We start from the raw sequence: 19,630 nt of genomic DNA on the forward strand, positions 1-19,630 counted from the left end.
CAGAATATTGGGAAACCTCAGGGTTACGTCCAGTCATATACACTGTAAACCCCCCAAATCGCCCCTTAATGTCCTCCACTCATCAGAAGATACCAAATTATGGATTCTTCCTTTTCAGCCAAGACTTCGTATCATCTGCACAGACTTTATTCTTCGCTTTGAACCTTGGACACGACAAAGAAAAACTCCATAGTGTGAACATTATGCAGCCAAGGACAATAACTACATTTGTATCCTTCTAAAAGGGGTCAAAGAATCTTTGCTGATTGATGTGATAGCTTTATCTTATTTCTTTATAAGGATTTTCTGATACAAAGCTCCAAATCCCCTGCACTGACTTACACTATAAAGTTCTTCCTGCAGCCACCAGCAGGGGGAGCAGAGGAGCTGACTGCATGGAAATCAATAAACACTATATGCAATAAACTTCTAAGCTCCCCCTAGTGGTGACTGCAGGAACCTAACAATTTTATTATGTAGCTCTGTTGACGATGCAGGAGATTTGGAGCTCTGTGTCAGATGGAATGGAAAAATTATCACTATAATTATGAAAGTTTACAAATGTAGCCCTTGTTACTTGTCTTCTATGCAAACCAGAAGGTGAAAATTAATTTGCATATTTTTTTCTTTTCCCATGGAGCACTGACGATAAGGCTCCATATACAACCGGTCTCTGTAATGAGAGTCAGTACCCTTCAAAACTGCATCAAGGGTGCCTCATTCAACAATAACGCACTAACCCTGCTCATGTTGAAAGGCTCATTATGAGGTCAGACATTACTACCGCCAATAGGTGGCACTAGTGAGGTTGCTAATTTGTATATATTTTTTCCCATGGTGCCTTTTCAACAAATCTCCATACACAATTGATCTCACTAATGAATGCCAGCAGGAAACTGGATCTATATATTGTAAATTGATAAAAAAAAAAAGGTCCTGGCTGAAAAGCAGAGAGTAAAGATGATGTCTCACATGTAGATGACGTGTTCCTAAGATGACGTCTCGCATGTAGATGACGTGTTCCTAAGATGACGTGTCACATGTAGATGACGTGTTCCTAAGACGACGTGTTCCTAAGATGACGTGTCGCATGTAGATGACGTGTTCCTAAGATGACGTATCGCATGTAGATGACGTGTTCCTAAGATGACGTGTCGCATGTAGATGACGTGTTCCTAAGATGACGTCTCGCATGTAGATGACGTGTTCCTAAGACGACGTCTCGCATGTAGATGACGTGTTCCTAAGATGACGTCTCGCATGTAGATGACGTGTTCCTAAGACGACGTCTCGCATGTAGATGACGTGTTCCTAAGATGACGTGTCGCATGTAGATGACGTGTTCCTAAGATGACGTCTCGCATGTAGATGACGTGTTCCTAAGATGACGTGTCACATGTAGATGACGTGTTCCTAAGACGACGTGTTCCTAAGATGACGTGTCGCATGTAGATGACGTGTTCCTAAGATGACGTATCGCATGTAGATGACGTGTTCCTAAGACGACGTCTCGCATGTAGATGACGTGTTCCTAAGATGACGTCTCGCATGTAGATGACGTGTTCCTAAGACGACGTCTCGCATGTAGATGACGTGTTCCTAAGATGACGTGTCGCATGTAGATGACGTGTTCCTAAGATGACGTCTCGCATGTAGATGACGTGTTCCTAAGATGACGTGTCGCATGTAGATGACGTGTTCCTAAGATGACGTGTCGCATGTAGATGACGTGTTCCTAAGATGACGTGTCGCATGTAGATGACGTGTTCCTAAGATGACGTCTCGCATGTAGATGACGTGTTCCTAAGATGACGTGTCGCATGTAGATGACGTGTTCCTAAGATGACGTGTCGCATGTAGATGACGTGTTCCTAAGATGACGTGTCGCATGTAGATGACGTGTTCCTAAGATGACGTGTCGCATGTAGATGACGTGTTCCTAAGATGACGTCTCGCATGTAGATGACGTGTTCCTAAGATGACGTGTCGCATGTAGATGACGTGTTCCTAAGATGACGTGTCGCATGTAGATGACGTGTTCCTAAGATGACGTGTCGCATGTAGATGACGTGTTCCTAAGATGACGTGTCGCATGTAGATGACGTGTTCCTAAGATGACGTCTCGCATGCAGATGACGTGTTCCTAAGATGACGTGTCGCATGTAGATGACGTGTTCCTAAGATGACGTGTTCCTAAGATGACGTGTTCCTAAGATGACGTGTCGCATGTAGATGACGTGTTCCTAAGATGACGTGTTCCTAAGATGACGTGTTCCTAAGATGACGTGTCGCATGTAGATGACGTGTTCCTAAGATGACGTCTCGCATGTAGATGACGTGTTCCTAAGATGACGTGTCGCATGTAGATGACGTGTTCCTAAGATGACGTGTCGCATGTAGATGACGTGTTCCTAAGATGACGTCTCGCATGTAGATGACGTGTTCCTAAGATGACGTGTCGCATGTAGATGACGTGTTCCTAAGATGACGTGTCGCATGTAGATGACGTGTTCCTAAGTTGACGTGTCGCATGTAGATGACGTGTTCCTAAGATGACGTGTCGCATGTAGATGACGTGTTCCTAAGATGACGTCTCGCATGTAGATGACGTGTTCCTGTCCCTTTTCCTGCTGTTTCTCCTTCACAGTTTTCTACTTTCCATACCCTGAAGCTTATTGGTTTCGTCTCTTCCTTTACTTCCTGCTGTTAAGGTGGGAGGGACTTAAAGCAAGTCTGTGCAGCACAGAGGAAGTCCATTGTATAGCAAATAGAGCTTCCTGTGGCTCTCAACAGGCGGGTCACCAATAAAAGGAAGATATAACCCTAACTGCTTAATTATATACATATATATCCTAGGTGTTCAAAATGAAATGTTGTGAAAATTCCGGAATTGGAAAATGCAACAATGTATCGATATTTTTGTTTTTTATGGTAGTAGTAAAATATAGATGAGATCTGGATGGTAATGCCTGCGCTATGATAATAAATAATCTCTAATAGAATGTATATAGGATTCTAGGATCAGGCTGGGTTATACGAGGATATGACCAATGGGTCCAAGAGCTTGCACTCCGATCCACGAGTCAGTGTTGTTTAATAATAAAGTCTACTAAGCACCTATGGGATGTAATGAATGTGATTTTCTCTCCCTGTACATACGTTCCCCTCCCCCACCCCCACCCTATAGATGCGCTTACTTGTTCACCCTTGGTCCTACCACATTGACGCTAACTATGAACTTTCCACCACTGGTCACGTCACACCACACACGGGAGTATAGGGGCATTACAGGCGATCACGTGGAGCAGTACATTCTCTTGATAGCACCGTGAACACGTATAGATTTGGATCATTCTCACATAGAAATTTTTGGACCGTACACAAATAATAATAAAAAATAATAATAATAACATAAGTGTCATTACAGTGTGGCGGGAGTGAGAGGACGCAAAGTCTAGGGCACGATCAGAAAGCAGAAGCGATTTGGTAGTCACTGACGTTATCCGGCGGCCTCGGTAGTAAAAATAATACAATAATAATTAACCAGAATAATCATAGAATTATAGAATAAGGGATTTCTAATTATTTTTTTTTTTTTTGCATTACTCTTTCGCTTCGGCCAGTTTATTGTTCATCTCTTTGCTCTTCTCCTTGTCTTCGGGTTTGGCCGTGGTGCTCGTGGTCTCGGGGGCCTTCTTTTTGGAGGCTCGGCCAGGAATGATCTGCTTGTCTTTGGCCTTTTTCACCGGTTTATGGCTCGGGGTGGACGTCTTTTTTGGTTTGGAAGGCTGGACGTTGGGTTTTTCCACCTGGACGGAGACAGACGCACAGGAAAAAACACGGGGACAACACAGAGACAAACACGGAGAGGAGAAGAAGGTGAAATCAGGAGAAGGTTGGACAACGGTTTTGTTACAACGTATCAGTGTGATTTATACACAGCAACCCAACCGAACGAATGGAGCGTGGTCGTCCGGTGAGAACGGTGGTGGATTTCTGACCACCATAGACTCCAATAGACAAGGCAGCTGAAGTGGAGTCATCGATCGCACCGGTGTCCTAATGGAGCAGAGCTGCAGTGTACAGCATGGGGAAGTGCACAGGAGCATCCTGACCCTCTAATGATAGAAGGGGATTTCTGACTACCATAGACTCCAATAGACAAGGCAGCTGAAGTGGAGTCATCGATCGCACCGGTGTCCTAATGGAGCAGAGCTGCAGTGTACAGCATGGGGAAGTGCACAGGAGCATCCTGATCCTCTAATGATAGAAGGGGATTTCTGACTACTTTAGACTCTAATAGATAATGCAGATGAGTTGGAGTCGCTGATCTATGCTGGTCGATAATAGAGCAGTGCTGCAGTGTACAGCAGAAGGAAGGATGGAGCAGCTGCATGATCCCCTGATGAGACAAGTGGTGGATGTCTGACAACCGCAGACTCCGATTAATGCAACTAAGGTAGAGTCACAGATCATAGCAGTACTCTAATGAAGCAAAGTTGCAGTGTACAGCATAGTGGCCGACAGTACAGTCGCCTGACCTGCTAATCATACAGGATGTGCTAATAAAGAAGAGGTGCAGTGTAAAGCATGAGATATGGATGAGGCAATTGGACCTCAGACTAATGCAGACTCCAAAAAACAATGCAGCTAAAGTAGAGTCACCGGTAACAGCTGTGTCCTGATGGAGCAGAGCTGCACTGTACAGCATAGTGGAGTAAAGAATAGTGGCCTAAGCCTCATAGTTGTATCTAATCAGATAGAAGGTGGGTTTCAGACAACCTGGGGCTCCAGAAGAAAATGCAACTAATGTAGAGTCACTGCTGAGCCTTAATGGAGCAAAACTGCAGTGTAAAGCACAGGGGAATATAAAGCAGCGACCAAAGCTGAGCCATAATGAATCAAGTTAGCACATACAGGTGTGGCCAAAAGTATTGACACCCCTGCAATTCTGTCAGATAATACTCAGTTTCTTCCTGAAAATGATTGCAAACACAAAGTCTTTGGAATTATTATCTTCATTTAATTTGTCTTAAATGAAAAAACACAAAAGAGAATGAAGCAAAAAGCAAAACATTGATCATTTCACACAAAACTCGAAAAATGGGCCAGACAAAAGTATTGGCACCCTCAGCCTAATACTTGGTTGCACAACCTTTAGCCAAAATAACTGCGACCAACCGCTTCCGGTAGCCATCAATGAGTTTCTTACAATGCTCTGCTGGAATTTTAGACCATTCTTCTTTGGCAAACTGCTCCAGGTCCCTGATATGTGAAGGGTGCCTTCTCCGAACTGCCATTTTTAGATCTCTCCACAGGTGTTCTATGGGATTCAGGTCTGGACTCATTGCTGGCCACCTTAGAAGTCTCCAGTGCTTTCTCTCATACCATTTTCTAGTGCTTTTTGAAGTGTGTTTTGGGTCATTGTCCTGCTGGAAGACCCATGACCTCTGAGGGAGACCCAGCTTTCTCACACTGGGCCCTACATTATGCTGCAAAATTTGTTGGTAGTCTTCTGACTTCATAATGCCATGCACACGGTCAAGCAGTCCAGTGCCAGAGGCAGCAAAGCAACCCCAAAACATCAGGGAACCTCCGCCATGTTTGACTGTAGGGACCGTGTTCTTTTCTTTGAATGCCTCTTTTTTTCTCCTGTAAACTCTATGTTGATGCTTTTGCCCTAAAAGCTCTACTTTTGTCTCATCTGACCAGAGAACATTCTTCCAAAACTTTTTAGGCTTTTTCAGGTAAGTTTTGGCAAACTCCAGCCTGGCTTTTTTAAGTCTCGGGGTAAGAAGTGGGCTCTTCCTGGGTCACCTACCATACAGTCCCTTTTCATTCAGACGCCGACGGATAGTACGGGTTGACACTGTTGTACCCTCGGACTGCAGGGCAGCTTGAACTTGTTTGGATGTTAGTCGAGGTTCTTTATCCAACATCCGCACAATCTTGCGTTGAAATCTCTTGTCAATTTTTCTTTTCCGGCCACATCTAGGGAGGTTAGCCACAGTGCCATGGGCTTTACACTTCTTGATGACACTGCGCACGGTAGACACAGGAACATTCAGGTCTTTGGAGATGGACTTGTAGCCTTGAGATTGCTCATGCTTCCTCACAATTTGGTTCCTCAAGTCCTCAGACAGTTCTTTGGTCTTCTTTCTTTTCTCCATGCTCAATGTGGTACACACAAGGACACAGGACAGAGGTTGAGTCAACTTTAATCCATGTCAACTGGCTGCAAGTGTGATTTAGTTATTGCCAACACCTGTTAGGTGCCACAGGTAAGTTACAGGTGCTGTTAATTACACAAATTAGAGAAGCATCACATGATTTTTCGAACAGTGCCAATACTTTTGTCCACCCTCTTTTTTATGTTTGGTGTGGAATTATATCCAATTTGGCTTTAGGACAATTCTTTTTGTGCTTTTTCATTTAAGACAAATTAAATGACGATAATAATAACAAAGAATTTGTGATTGCAATCATTTTCAGGAAGAAACTGAGTATTATCTGACAGAATTGCAGGGGTGTCAATACTTTTGGCCACAACTGTACTTTATCTAGCTTATCATCCCATCCACAATTCAGGCAGCAGAACATAGAGGGGAAGCTACGAGCAGAATTATCTATAGTTCCACCATCCAGGCGTATGAAAGCTTGGTGCCCTCCTTTGCCAGGTGTCCGTCACCCCAGCTCTTCCAATTATTATATCTGTGTGGTAAGAATGTGAAACTGGAGCCCACACCCGGCCACGAACAGCGGCACACACCACAACAGGATATAGGTGTGGGGCAACATGTACGTATACTGCACTGTGTAACACAAGGCAGCAATGTCAGGTGAATCCCCAGCAACATACTCCAGCTGTGCTCCACTGAACCTCCAGAGCTGGAATCAGAAATCTGCTCATTGTTATTAGAATCAGTCAGTGATGCTGCTATCAAAATCACCCAACATCTCAGATGAGGTCTGTAATGAAAAGACTAATCCATTATTGTACAATATCTGGTAAAAGGAAAAACTGATCCCGCAAATCACCAGAGCAATTACTATAAAAGCCTGATCACGCCGGAAATAGCGGGAGAGTGTAGCTGTGCAGCCTATAGAATAGTGAGTGCAGCTCTGGGGTATAATACAAGATGTAACTCAGAATCAGTAATGTAATGTATGTACACAGTGACTGCACCAGCAGAATAGTGAGTGCAGCTCTGGGGTATAATACAGGATGTAACTCAGGGTCAGTAATGTAATGTATGTACACAGTGACTGCACCAGCAGAATAGTGAGTGCAGCTCTGGGGTATAATACAGGATGTAACTCAGGATCAGTAATGTATGTACACAGTGACTGCTCCAGCAGAATAGTGAGTGCAGCTCTGGGGTATAATACGGGATGTAACTCAGGATCAGTAATGTAATGTATGTACACAGTGACTGCACCAGCAGAATAGTGAGTGCAGCTTTGGGGTATAATACAGGATGTAACTCAGGATCAGTAATGTAATATATGCACACTGTGACTGCACCAGCAGAATAGTGAGTGCAGCTCTGGAGTATAATACAGGATGTAACTCAGGATCAGTAATGTAATATATGTACACTGTGACTGCACCAGCAGAATAGTGAGTGCAGCTCTGGGGTATAATACGGGATGTAACTCAGGATCAGTAATGTAATGTATGTACACAGTGACTGCACCAGCAGAATAGTGAGTGCAGCTCTGGGGTATAATACGGGATGTAACTCAGGATCAGTAATGTAATGTATGTACACTGTGACTGCACCAGCAGAATAGTGAGTGCAGCTCTGGAGTATAATACAGGATGTAACTCAGGATCAGTAATGTAATATATGTACACTGTGACTGCACCAGCAGAATAGTGAGTGCAGCTCTGGAGTATAATACAGGATGTAACTCAGGATCAGTAATGTAATGTATGTACACAGTGACTCCACCAGTAGAATAGTGAGTGCAGCTCTGGGGTATAATACAGGATGTAACTCAGGATCAGTAATGTATGTACACAGTGACTGCTCCAGCAGAATAGTGAGTGCAGCTCTGGGGTATAATACGGGATGTAACTCAGGATCAGTAATGTAATGTATGTACACAGTGACTGCACCAGCAGAATAGTGAGTGCAGCTCTGGAGTATAATACGGGATGTAACTCAGGATCAGTAATGTAATGTATGTACACAGTGACTGCACCAGCAGAATAGTGAGTGCAGCTCTGGTGTATAATACAGGATGTAACTCAGGATCAGTAATGTAATGTATGTACACAGTGACTTCACCAGCAGAATAGTGAGTGCAGCTCTGGTGTATAATACAGGATGTAACACAGGATCAGTAATGTAATGTACAGTCATGGCCAAAAGTTTTGAGAATGACACAAATGTTAATTTTTACAAAGTCTACTGCTTCATTTTTTCTAATGGCAATTTGCATATACTCCAGAATGTTATAAAGAGTGATCAGCTTAACAGCAATTACTTGCAACGTCAATATTTGCCTAGAAAATGAACTTTATCCCCCAAAACACATTTCAACATCATTGCAGCCCTGCCTTAAAAGGACCAGCTAACATCGTTTCAGTGATTGCTCCATTAACACAGGTGTGGGTGTTGATGAGGACAGGGCTGGAGATCAGTCTGTCATGATTAAGTAAGAATGACACCACTGGACACTTTAAAAGGAGGCTGGTGCTTGGCATCATTGTTTCTCTTCTGTTAACCATGGTTATCTCTAAAGAAACACGTGCAGTCATCATTGCACTGCACAAAAATGGCCAAACAGGGAAGAGTATCACAGCTAGAAAGATTGCACCTCAGTCAACAATCTATCGCATCATCAAGAACTTCAAGGAGAGAGGTTCCCTTGTTGCCAAAAAGGCTCCTGGGCGCCCAAGAAAGACCAGCAAGCGCCAGGACCGTCTCTTAAAAGTGTTTCAGCTGCGGGATCGGGCTACCAGCAGTGCAGAGCTTGCTCAGGAATGGCAGCAGGCAGGTGTGAGTGCATCTGCACGCACTGTGAGGCGGAGACTCTTGGAGCAAGGCCTGGTCTCAAGGAGGGCAGCAAAGAAGCCACTTCTCTCCAGGAAAAACATCATGGACAGACTGATATTCCGCAAGAGGTACAGGGAGAGGACTGCTGAGGACTGGGGTAAAGTCATTTTCTCTGATGAATCCCCTTTTCGATTGTTTGGGACATCTGGAAAACGGCTTATTCGGAGAAGACTAGGTGAGCGCTACCACCAGTCTTGTCTCATATGCCAACTGTCAAGCATCCTGAAACCATTCATGTGTGGGGTGGCTTCTCAGCCAAGGGAATGGGCTCTCTCTCAGTCTTGCCTAAAAACACAGCCATGAATAAAGAATGGTACCAGAATGTCCTCCAAGAGCAACTTCTCCCAACCGTCCAAGAGCAGTTTGGCGATCAACAATGCCTTTTTCAACATGATGGAGCACCTTGCCATAAAGTAAAGGTGATAACTAAATGGCTCAGGGAACAAGACATAGAGATTTTGGGACCATGGCCTGGAAACTCCCCAGATCTTAATCCCATTGAGAACTTGTGGTCAATCATCAAGAGACGGGTGGACAAACAAAAACCTTCAAATTCAGACAAAATAAAAGCATTGATTTTGCAAGAATGGACTGCTATCAGTCAGGATTTGATCCAGAAGTTGATTGAGAGCATGCCAGGGAGAATTGCTGAGGTCCTGAAGAAGAAGGGTCAATACTGCAAATATTGACTTGCTGCATTAACTCATTCTAACTGTCAATATAACCTTTTGTTACTCATAATATGATTGCAATTATATTTCTGTATGTGATAAAAACATCTGACAAACACACATAAAAACCAGAGGGCAGCAGATCATGTGAAAATATAATATTTGTGTCATTCTCAAAACTTTTGGCCTTGACTATATGTACACAGTGACTGCACCAGCAGAATAGTGAGTGCAGCTCTGGAGTATATAATACAGGATGTAACTCAGGATCAGTAATGTAATGTATGTACACAGTGACTGCACCAGCAGAATAGTGAGTGCAGCTCTGGAGTATAATACAGGATGTAACTCAGGATCAGTAATGTAATGTATGTACACAGTGACTGCACCAGCAGGATAGTGAGTGCAGCTCTGGGGTATAATACAGGAGGTAACTCAGGATCAGTAAATGTAATGTATGTACACAGTGACTGCACCAGCAGAATAGTGAGTGCAGCTCTGGAGTATATAATACAGGATGTAACTCAGGATCAGTAATGTAATGTATGTACACAGTGACTGCACCAGCAGAATAGTGAGTGCAGCTCTGGAGTATAATACAGGAGGTAACTCAGGATCAGTAATGTAATGTATGTACACAGTGACTGCACCAGCAGAATAGTGAGTGCAGCTCTGGAGTATAATACAGGAGGTAACTCAGGATCAGTAATGTAATGTATGTACACAGTGACTGCACCAGCAGAATAGTGAGTGCAGCTCCGGAGTAGCAGGTATTATCTATCACCTTGGTGTTGTCTGGAGCGGGGTCGGGTTCCCTTATGGTGACACCATTACTTCTGTCTGTAGATCCTCTGCTCTCGGGGAGTCTGGACCTGATGTGTCGGGTCACTGACGCTCTTACAGACATTTTGCTGGTTTCAGTCGTTACATCTGGGTGATGATTATAATCTCACTATCAGCGGCTTCTTACTTCTGCGTCTTAAAGTCCATTTTGAAGGTTCTCCTGAACTTGTGTCACTGGGAATCCTTGTCTACAATGTGCAGAGACGCAGCCGATCACCCGATGGAGATACAGAATGTTCTTTTGTCTAATGGAAACGATCCCTTAGTGAACAGCAGAATGGCTCCATCTCGCCCTCATGCTTTACACTGCAGCCACAGCGGAGCAGCCGATATCAGCACTTGGGTGTAAATGCCTATGGGGGTTCTCACATTGAAGACATGGGGGGGAAATAATGCTATACACAGCTTCTGTATATCGTGATACGGCTGATAACAGAGAGTAATAGATTCTATTCTTCTGTCTAGCCAAATGGGAAAGCCAGTAGACTAATTAATAAATGTCCCTTTAAGAACGCCTAAAGATCTGGTCATGAAGGGGTTAAAGAGCAATGCTCCAGCAGATGAGTGATGCAGACAGCGTCATTGTATATGGGGAGAAAGTGGGGCGACGCTGTGCGCCTCCTCTACCTCATGTGACTGTGGCGCTAATTAAACCGGTAATGACAGTGGTGCTCCCGCTGCGGCTGACAGGCGGCACTTACCCAGTTATCAGCTAATTACACCGCTCTGCACAATCTACTCAGCATTTTATCTCTTTCTTTACTATGATGTAATACAGATGTAGCAGAGTGATGCAGAAAAGCGATTTTGCAGAGTGATGTAGCAGAGCGATGTAGTACAGCAATGCAGCAAAGCGATGTAACAGAGCGATGTAGCACAGCAATGCAGCAAAGCAATGTAGCAGAGTGATGTTGCAGAGCGATGCGGCAGAGCGATGTGGCAGAGTGATATAGCAGATCGATGTAGCATAGCAATGTAGCACATTGATGCAGCCGCAAGATCAAAAAGTTACAGGTTTTAGAAAATGGCGACGCACAGCAATTTTTTTTTTTTTTTTTTAAAGTTCTGAATTTTTTTTATCATCAATAAATAAAGGTAATAATGTTTGGTAGTGGCGTAATCATAAAGCCCTGGAGAAATGCGTCACCGTGCTACAGCCTCTTACACCTGATAAACTCTGCTGCATCTGATAAAGTCTGTTCTGTTACATCTGATAGCTCGGTTACATCTGATAAACTCAGCTCTGCTACATCTGATAGCTCTGTTACATCTGAAAAACTCAGCTCTACTTCATCTGATAGCTCTGTTACATTTGATAAACTCAGCTCTGCTACATCTGATAGCTCTGTTACATCAGAAAAACTCAGCTCTACTTCATCTGATAGCTCTGTTACATCTGAAAAACTCAGCTCTGCTGCATCTGATAGCTCTGTTACATCTGAAAAACTCAGCTCTGCTTCATCTGATAGCTCTGTTACATCTGAAAAACTCAGCTCTGCTTCATCTGATAGCTCTGTTACATCTGAAAAACTCAGCTCTGCTTCATCTGATAGCTCTGTTACATCTGAAAAACTCTGCTCTGCTACATCTGATAGCTCTGTTACATTTGATAAACTCAGCTATATTACAAACTCAGCTCCGCTACATCTGAATAGGGTTTAGTGGCGCCCCTGAGGGTTCAGTCGCCTCCTCCTGAAGTGTGGTGCCCCACTATCCAGGTAAGGTGGAGACACCTGACCACACTCCAACACCTTCACCCCACACCACAAAGGAGTGTAGCAAAGCACCTTCGGCGGCTCCCTGCTTGGAACACGAAACGTGCTGGGAGGTGGGTGGAGTTTAGGTCACATAAAGGAGCGGGAAGAGTTGAGTCAGGCAGTCTTTCATTCAGTGAGTGAGTGAGGATGTAGAAGGACATAGAGTGAGACAGAGAGGATCCCCGGGAGAGGTATGGAAGGAGGGATCTGGGTCTGCTGGCACAGGAAAGAGACAGAGGAAGGAAACTTGATTCTCCATTGGAAAGAAGGATTAGCACGGAACATGAGGAGGATAAGAGAACAAGGACCAGGGTTAGAGGAGAACCCTTTTCAAGATCTAAGTGCAAGGCCGGGGTCCGGTCCCCGAGGTTGTATGGATACTAATGGTCCTGCAGCAGACACCAGAGGAATAGAAGTAGTGACCACTTTATTCCCACACAAGACTTGGGGGCACAACAGCAACAAGAGTGAGCCGGGACTAGGTAGTAAGGAGTCCCCGAAGCAGGCTACAGCTGTCTGCCGTACAAGTAGAGTTCATAGGAACATCTGTCAGGAGGAACTCCAGTGTAACTCAGTACTGAGAGTACTTCACTCAAAGGCGCTATAAGAGGAGACGTTCAGAAAAGGCACATATGTTGGCGGAGTGTTGGAACGGAGTACTTCATCTGGCCTGGAGGTTGACTGAGTCCCTGACCCGGAGGACACGGCACGGATGCGGGCACCTGTACCTGCAACAGACAGTGAGTAAAGCTTTGGAACTACATGCCCTGGTGTCCTCCGCTTATTCCGGCACCAACCTGCCCAGCACTGCTACATCCCCTGCGCCCGACACTACACCATCTACGTGTCACTTCACCTACACTGCCCTGGGACTACAGCCCTGCCTGTGGAGGGCTATAACATCACTGCTGCACCACACATCTGTCCCAGAGGATCTGTCTGCAGCGTCAGCTTACATCTCTATTGCCGAACACCACAGGTGGCGTCACGACTTACACATTGACACTGAGCATTTACAATGGACGCCCAGGGCCACGAGCCGGGTCACAGCTACCGTGACAACTTCCATTGAGGACCATCGGGCCGGTACCGAGTACCCCACAGCCCTGGGTGTGAGGGCGTCCCAGTTTCATCTGGTCCAAGAAAGTGTGCATGAAAGCTGCCAGTGCCAGCAGCCAGCACCAGATGAGGACACGGCCCCCAGCGCTGACATACGTCGCTGTTTTTCTATTAGGAGACACATGGATGGAGCAGAGCTGAGTTTGCCATTTGGCACGGTAGATATACACTAAAAATCTTGTACGCTATATTTTTTTTTATATAGCACTGTTTGCTATCTTTGCTGTACATACATTATATATACGTTCTTCACTGTATATACTGTATACGGCCCCCTCTATATACTGCTCTTCCTCTAAGGTATATTCTGGCCAGCACTATATGAAGCCACTATTTAGGTACGGTACACCACTTTGCAATGTAAGGCAGTGTAGAGACTGAAAATCATTCATGTAACTACATGGAAGTGTTATTTCCTATGTTACTTGGGCACCATGTTGTATCGTTAGAGCACTATATGGCGGCAGACAGTATTATATATTTGTTTTGTCCCGATCTCGTTTTTTGCGGTCGCTGTTTGGTTAAAAGAATAATAAAGCACAAATAAAAAACAAGTGAAAAATACCAAAAACTACTAAAAGAGCTGCAATAAATCGGCCCCATTATGCGGCACTATTACTTAGGGCCATCAGAATATATTATTTTTGCATTATATGGTGATGACAGGAGACTATATGGAGGTATTATTCGGCCAGTATTTGGCGGTGTTATTTAAACACTCTACTGTATTGTTATAGCACTGTATGGCGGTACTTGTATTATGTGGCACCGCTACTTACTCTGGCAGTGCACAGTACATTATTTCTGTAGTGCAAGGTGGTAACAGCTCTGGGAAATGATCTTATTGAGACAATTAAATGAAAGTGTCATTGAGGCAGTATACTGTATGATTAGAGCACTGTATAGCGGTAGTTATATTCTGTGGCGCCGCTGCTTGCTCTGGGCACTGTATGGTATATTATTTTGGCAGCATATGGATGAGACCGCACTGTAAAATGTTATTTAGACAACTGTATGGAGGGGTTATATAGACACTATACGGTATTATTAGAGCACTGTATGGCAGTAGTTAAATTGTGGAGCACTGCTACTTTGAGACTGAATAGCGCATTATTTTTGTACTATGTGGAGGTGATAGCAGGACAATAAATCATTATTATTTAGGCCACAATGTCACGGCACTATTTGGTCAGCATATGGCAGTGTCATTTATTCATTAGTCTGTAGCATTAGAGCACTGTATGGCGGTAGTTATTTTTTTGTGGTGCTGCTATTTTCATGCGGCACTGCACAGTACATTATTTCTGCAATGTGTAGAGGTGACGGCATTGTAAAATAATGTTATTTAGGCACATTACGGTATTATTAGAGCACGATATGGCAGTAGTTACATCATGTGGCACTGCTACTTAGGGATTGAATGGTGCATTATTTTTGCAATGTATGGAGGTGGCGATAGAACAATAAATCATTATTAAGGCGATGATATGAAGGCAGTATTTGGTCAGCATATAGCAGTGTTATTTATTGTATCATTAGTGACTGTATAGCAGTATTTGCACTGGACACTGTGCAGTAGATTATTTATGCAGCGTTTGGTGACGGCTGCACTGTAAATCGCTGTTATTTTTCAGTTACTATATAGAAGTATTATTTAGCCAGTATATGGCGGTGGTATTTAGGCACTATATGATATGGCGCTTATATGGCGCTTTGTGGCAGTAAACCTTATTAAAAGCGTCTCACCTTGGGGGAGTCTTTATGGGGCTCGCTATAGAGGCTGCGTATCCTCCGACGCTCGGTCAGTTTGTTGTCAACGGTTGATGGTTGGTTGCATTCGCCCTTGAATGTGGCCTTGTAGCTGGTTTCATGCACCACTTTCTCCTCCGGAGGGCGGTACTGAGGCCGGGCCTTTATTGGCTTTACAGGTTTCACATCAGTCCAGGGTCTGAACTCATTCCTGGAAGCAAAGGACAAAAACACCATTAATATTCCTACAAGCCGCCATGAGGAGAGTGATACACAGAATATGCTCCAGCCATTTATAGAAGAGACCCCCCGAACCGACGGCACTGAACTCACTAACGAGGTGCAGGACCCTCCTACATGACATCTTGGAAGAAGTACAGACCCCAGACCAGCCCCCTCCTGAACAAGTAGAGGCCTCAAACTGGATTTCCAAACTGCAGCCCCAGAAAAGACCCCCAAAATAAAGTCAGATTAGATCACTAAACTAAAGCAGACGTCACACCTGACCTCAGCCCCGAATTCAATGCAGACCCCAAACCAGTCCTGATAAATCAGATAATAAAGATCCCAGACCCCGACCCCCAAATAAATAGAAACTTCAGAATAGACCTCCGCAAAAAGAAAACCAGACCCCCTAAACAAATACAGAGCTGGGACCAGACCCCATAAACTAATACAGAGCCGGGACCAGACCCCCTAAACTAATACAGAGCCAGGACCAGACCACCTAAACTAACACAGAGCCGGGACCAGACCCCCTAAACTAACACAGAGCCGGGACCAGACCCCCTAAACTAATACAGAGCCGGGACCAGACCCCCTAAACTAATACAGAGCTGGGACCAGACCCCCTAAACTAATACAGAGCCGGGACCAGACCACCTAAACTAATACAGAGCCGGGACCAGACCACCTAAACTAATACAGAGCTGGGACCAGACCCCCTAAACTAACAGAGCCGGGACCAGACAACCTAAACTAACAGAGCCGGGAGCAGACCACCTATACTAATACAGAGCTGGGACCAGACCCCCTAAACTAACACACAGCCGGGACCAGACCCCCTAAACTAATACAGAGTCGGGACCAGACCCCCTAAACTAACACACAGCCGGGACCAGACCCCCTAAACTAATACAGAGTCGGGACCAGACCCCCTAAACTAATACAGAGCCGGGACCAGACCACCTAAACTAATACAGAGCTGGGACCAGACCCCCTAAACTAATACAGAGCCAGGACCAGACCCCCTAAACTAATACAGAGCCAGGACCAGACCACCTAAACTAACACAGAGCCGGGACCAGACCCCCTAAACTAACACAGAGCCGGGACCAGACCCCCTAAACTAATACAGAGCCGGGACCAGACCCCCTAAACTAATACAGAGCTGGGACCAGACCCCCTAAACTAATACAGAGCCGGGACCAGACCACCTAAACTAACACAGAGCCGGGACCAGACCACCTAAACTAATACAGAGCTGGGACCAGACCCCCTAAACTAACAGAGCCGGGACCAGACAACCTAAACTAACAGAGCCGGGAGCAGACCACCTATACTAATACAGAGCTGGGACCAGACCCCCTAAACTAACACACAGCCGGGACCAGACCCCCTAAACTAATACAGAGTCGGGACCAGACCCCCTAAACTAATACAGAGCCGGGACCAGACCACCTAAACTAATACAGAGCTGGGACCAGACCCCCTAAACTAATACAGAGCCAGGACCAGACCCCCTAAACTAAGACAGAGCCAGGACCAGACCACCTAAACTAATACAGAGCCGGGACTAGACCCCCTAAACTAACACAGAGCCGGGACCAGACAACCTAAACTAACAGAGCCGGGAGCAGACCACCTAAACTAATACAGAGCTGGGACCAGACCCCCTAAACTAATACAAAGCCGGGACCAGACCACCTAAACTAATACAGAGCTGGGACCAGACCCCCTAAACTAATACAGAGCCAGGACCAGACCCCCTAAACTAACACAGAGCCAGGACCAGACCACCTAAACTAATACAGAGCCGGGACCAGACCACCTAAACTAATACAGAGCCGGGACCAGACCCCCTAAACTAATACAGAGCCAGGACCAGACCCCCTAAACTAACACAGAGCCGCGACCAGACCACCTAAACTAACACAGAGCCAGGACAAAATCCCATAAACTAATACAGAGCCGGGACCAGACCCCCTAAACTAACACAGAGCCGGGACCAGACCACCTAAACTAATACAGAGCCGGGACCAGACCACCTAAACTAATACAGAGCTGGGACCAGACCCCCTAAACTAATACAGAGCCAGGACCAGACCCCCTAAACTAACACAGAGCCGGGACCAGACCACCTAAACTAATACAGAGCCGCGACCAGACCACCTAAACTAATACAGAGCCAGGACCAGACCCCCTAAACTAATACAGAGCCGGGACCAGACCACCTAAACTAATACAGAGTCGGGACCAAACCCCCTAAACTAACACAGAGCCAGGACAAAATGCCATAAACTAATACAGAGCCAGGACCGGACCCCCTAAACTAATACAGAGCCAGGACCAGACCCCCTAAACTAATACAGAGCCGGGACCAGACCCCCTAAACTAACACAGAGCCGGGACCAGACCCCCTAAACTAATACAGAGCCGGGACCAGACCCCCTAAACTAATACAGACCCGGGACCAGACCCCCTAAACTAATACAGACCCAGGACTAGGTCCGGGATCAGGATCCCTTGAACTAAGAGACCCAAAGCCAGACTCCATATACTGATATAGACCCAAGACCAGACCCTCTAAACCTGGGACTGTGGAGGACTGCATGAAGGAGGAGAGGGGGGTATATACTGGGGCACCGCGGACACTTGTTAGCTCCTCTGGGAATTTGGGAGATTTGTCCTATTTATGGAAGCCTCCTGTGCATTGTGTGATATGTAGCAAGTGGGCAGTGGAGCGCAGGGCTGTTTATGGATCTCAGATCTGTCACTGCCTGAGTGTCTTATAGAAAGGAGACCTGGAGGCCCTCCACTATCCATGGTCTGCCGCACATTCCCCAATATATCCATTCCCCAGAGAAGCCTGACCTGGCCACCAAGGAACCTCCCAGGAGTAAGTTTTCATATTTCTTGGGTCCACTATGTAAAGTCTGGTCTACGGTATTATTTTTTTGTAATCTCATCGCACATTTGCCCTGGGGCCTTTATTGATGTTGGATAATCCCTTTTTATTAGTAGGGACCTCTAACGATAAACCGATCACTGGGATCACATCGATCAGGTGGAGCAAGCATTCAGCATCGTAGCAGCTCCCCCCCAGGAGAGATGGAGCATTACACAGATCACATCTCGTGCATGGATGAATCCTCCAGAGGGCGGTCGTCTTTGTAGCCATTCTCTTCTCCGGCTAATAGAACATGATCCTGAGAGGGGCGACCCCCCCCCATAATATTTACAGGGGACATTTTAGAACCTATACTTTTCCATTTCTCCATTGGATCATCGCTGAAGGATCATTATGTTTTGTGCAAATCCTTCACACACCAGTAACCCCACATTTACTGGTATTAGGAGCCTTACTCGCATTTCACTCCTTCACGGGATTAATAATTCATAAAGTGCTAATCCTGATATTTATCCTCCTGACGATTAGCGCCGGGGGCGGCTTTCTGCAGATTACATGTATTTGTAACAATTCCAAACTTCTGTTCTCAGTTTGCCCCATTATGTCTCATTTTTCTCGTTAGTATTTTTTATTTAAGGAACGCTTATTCTTTTATCCCCCGTGTAATTTTTAGGTTGCATACACTGCACTGATTAATTTCTTAACACATCATTATACCTGTTATTACTCAGTTTGTTGCCGATCTGGATCTACAACGTCACTGCCTAAATAGAAAAGTTTCTCTTCCTCCGTTGACCACTCGGGGGAGCTCATGAGCTCACTGCATACAATCTGTCCATTGCACTCAATAAGGGTATGTGCACACATAGAGCATTTGCAGGAGACATAACTGCACAAAAAAATGCATCTTTTGGCAAGAAAAATGTTGCATAAAATATGCACATTTTTGATACATTATGTGTACATTTGATCGCATGTGTTTTTTTTATGCGTTATTTCCCCATTAGGTGAAAAACGCTGCAAAAATGCTGAAAGAATGGACATGCTGCAGATTTGAAACTCCTTTCGGGAATCTGTTTTTTTTTTTGGTGCAAATATGGTACTTAACTTATGCATATAGCCTAACACAAAGCTTTGCCTGCAGCCACCACTAGAGGGAGCTCACTGCATACTGGTGTCAGTACTATGGATGTGGACCTTTGACAGCAATAAAAACAAATATAGACATGGAAAAAAAATGTTAGAATTGAGGTTCACTTTAAAAATCACAAACTCTTTAAAAACAGTGAAAATATG

The 19,630-nt window shown here is 45.0% G+C and overlaps 1 protein-coding gene across 2 annotated transcripts in view; it reads right to left on the minus strand.

Moving 5' to 3' along the window:
- Positions 1-2,385: 2,385 nt before the first annotated feature.
- MAP6 (microtubule associated protein 6) overlaps positions 2,386-19,630 on the minus strand; it is a 62,669-nt gene continuing 45,424 nt past the window's right edge. The window contains exons 2-3 of one of the 2 annotated variants that reach the window (XM_073548602.1): positions 15,202-15,415; positions 2,386-3,809 (exon numbers count right to left, since the gene is read on the minus strand). In XM_073548602.1, the coding sequence (XP_073404703.1) occupies positions 3,603-3,809; positions 15,202-15,415 (421 nt within the window). In that variant the 3' untranslated portion in view covers positions 2,386-3,602. The remainder of the gene's footprint in view (positions 3,810-15,201; positions 15,416-19,630) is intronic. The other variant, XM_073548603.1, reaches the window with a different exon arrangement.

The sequence above is a fragment of the Dendrobates tinctorius genome, unplaced genomic scaffold (assembly GCF_039654945.1).
Source record: "Dendrobates tinctorius isolate UK_male_01 unplaced genomic scaffold, ASM3965494v1 ptg000157l, whole genome shotgun sequence".
Lineage (NCBI taxonomy): Eukaryota > Metazoa > Chordata > Amphibia > Anura > Dendrobatidae > Dendrobates > Dendrobates tinctorius.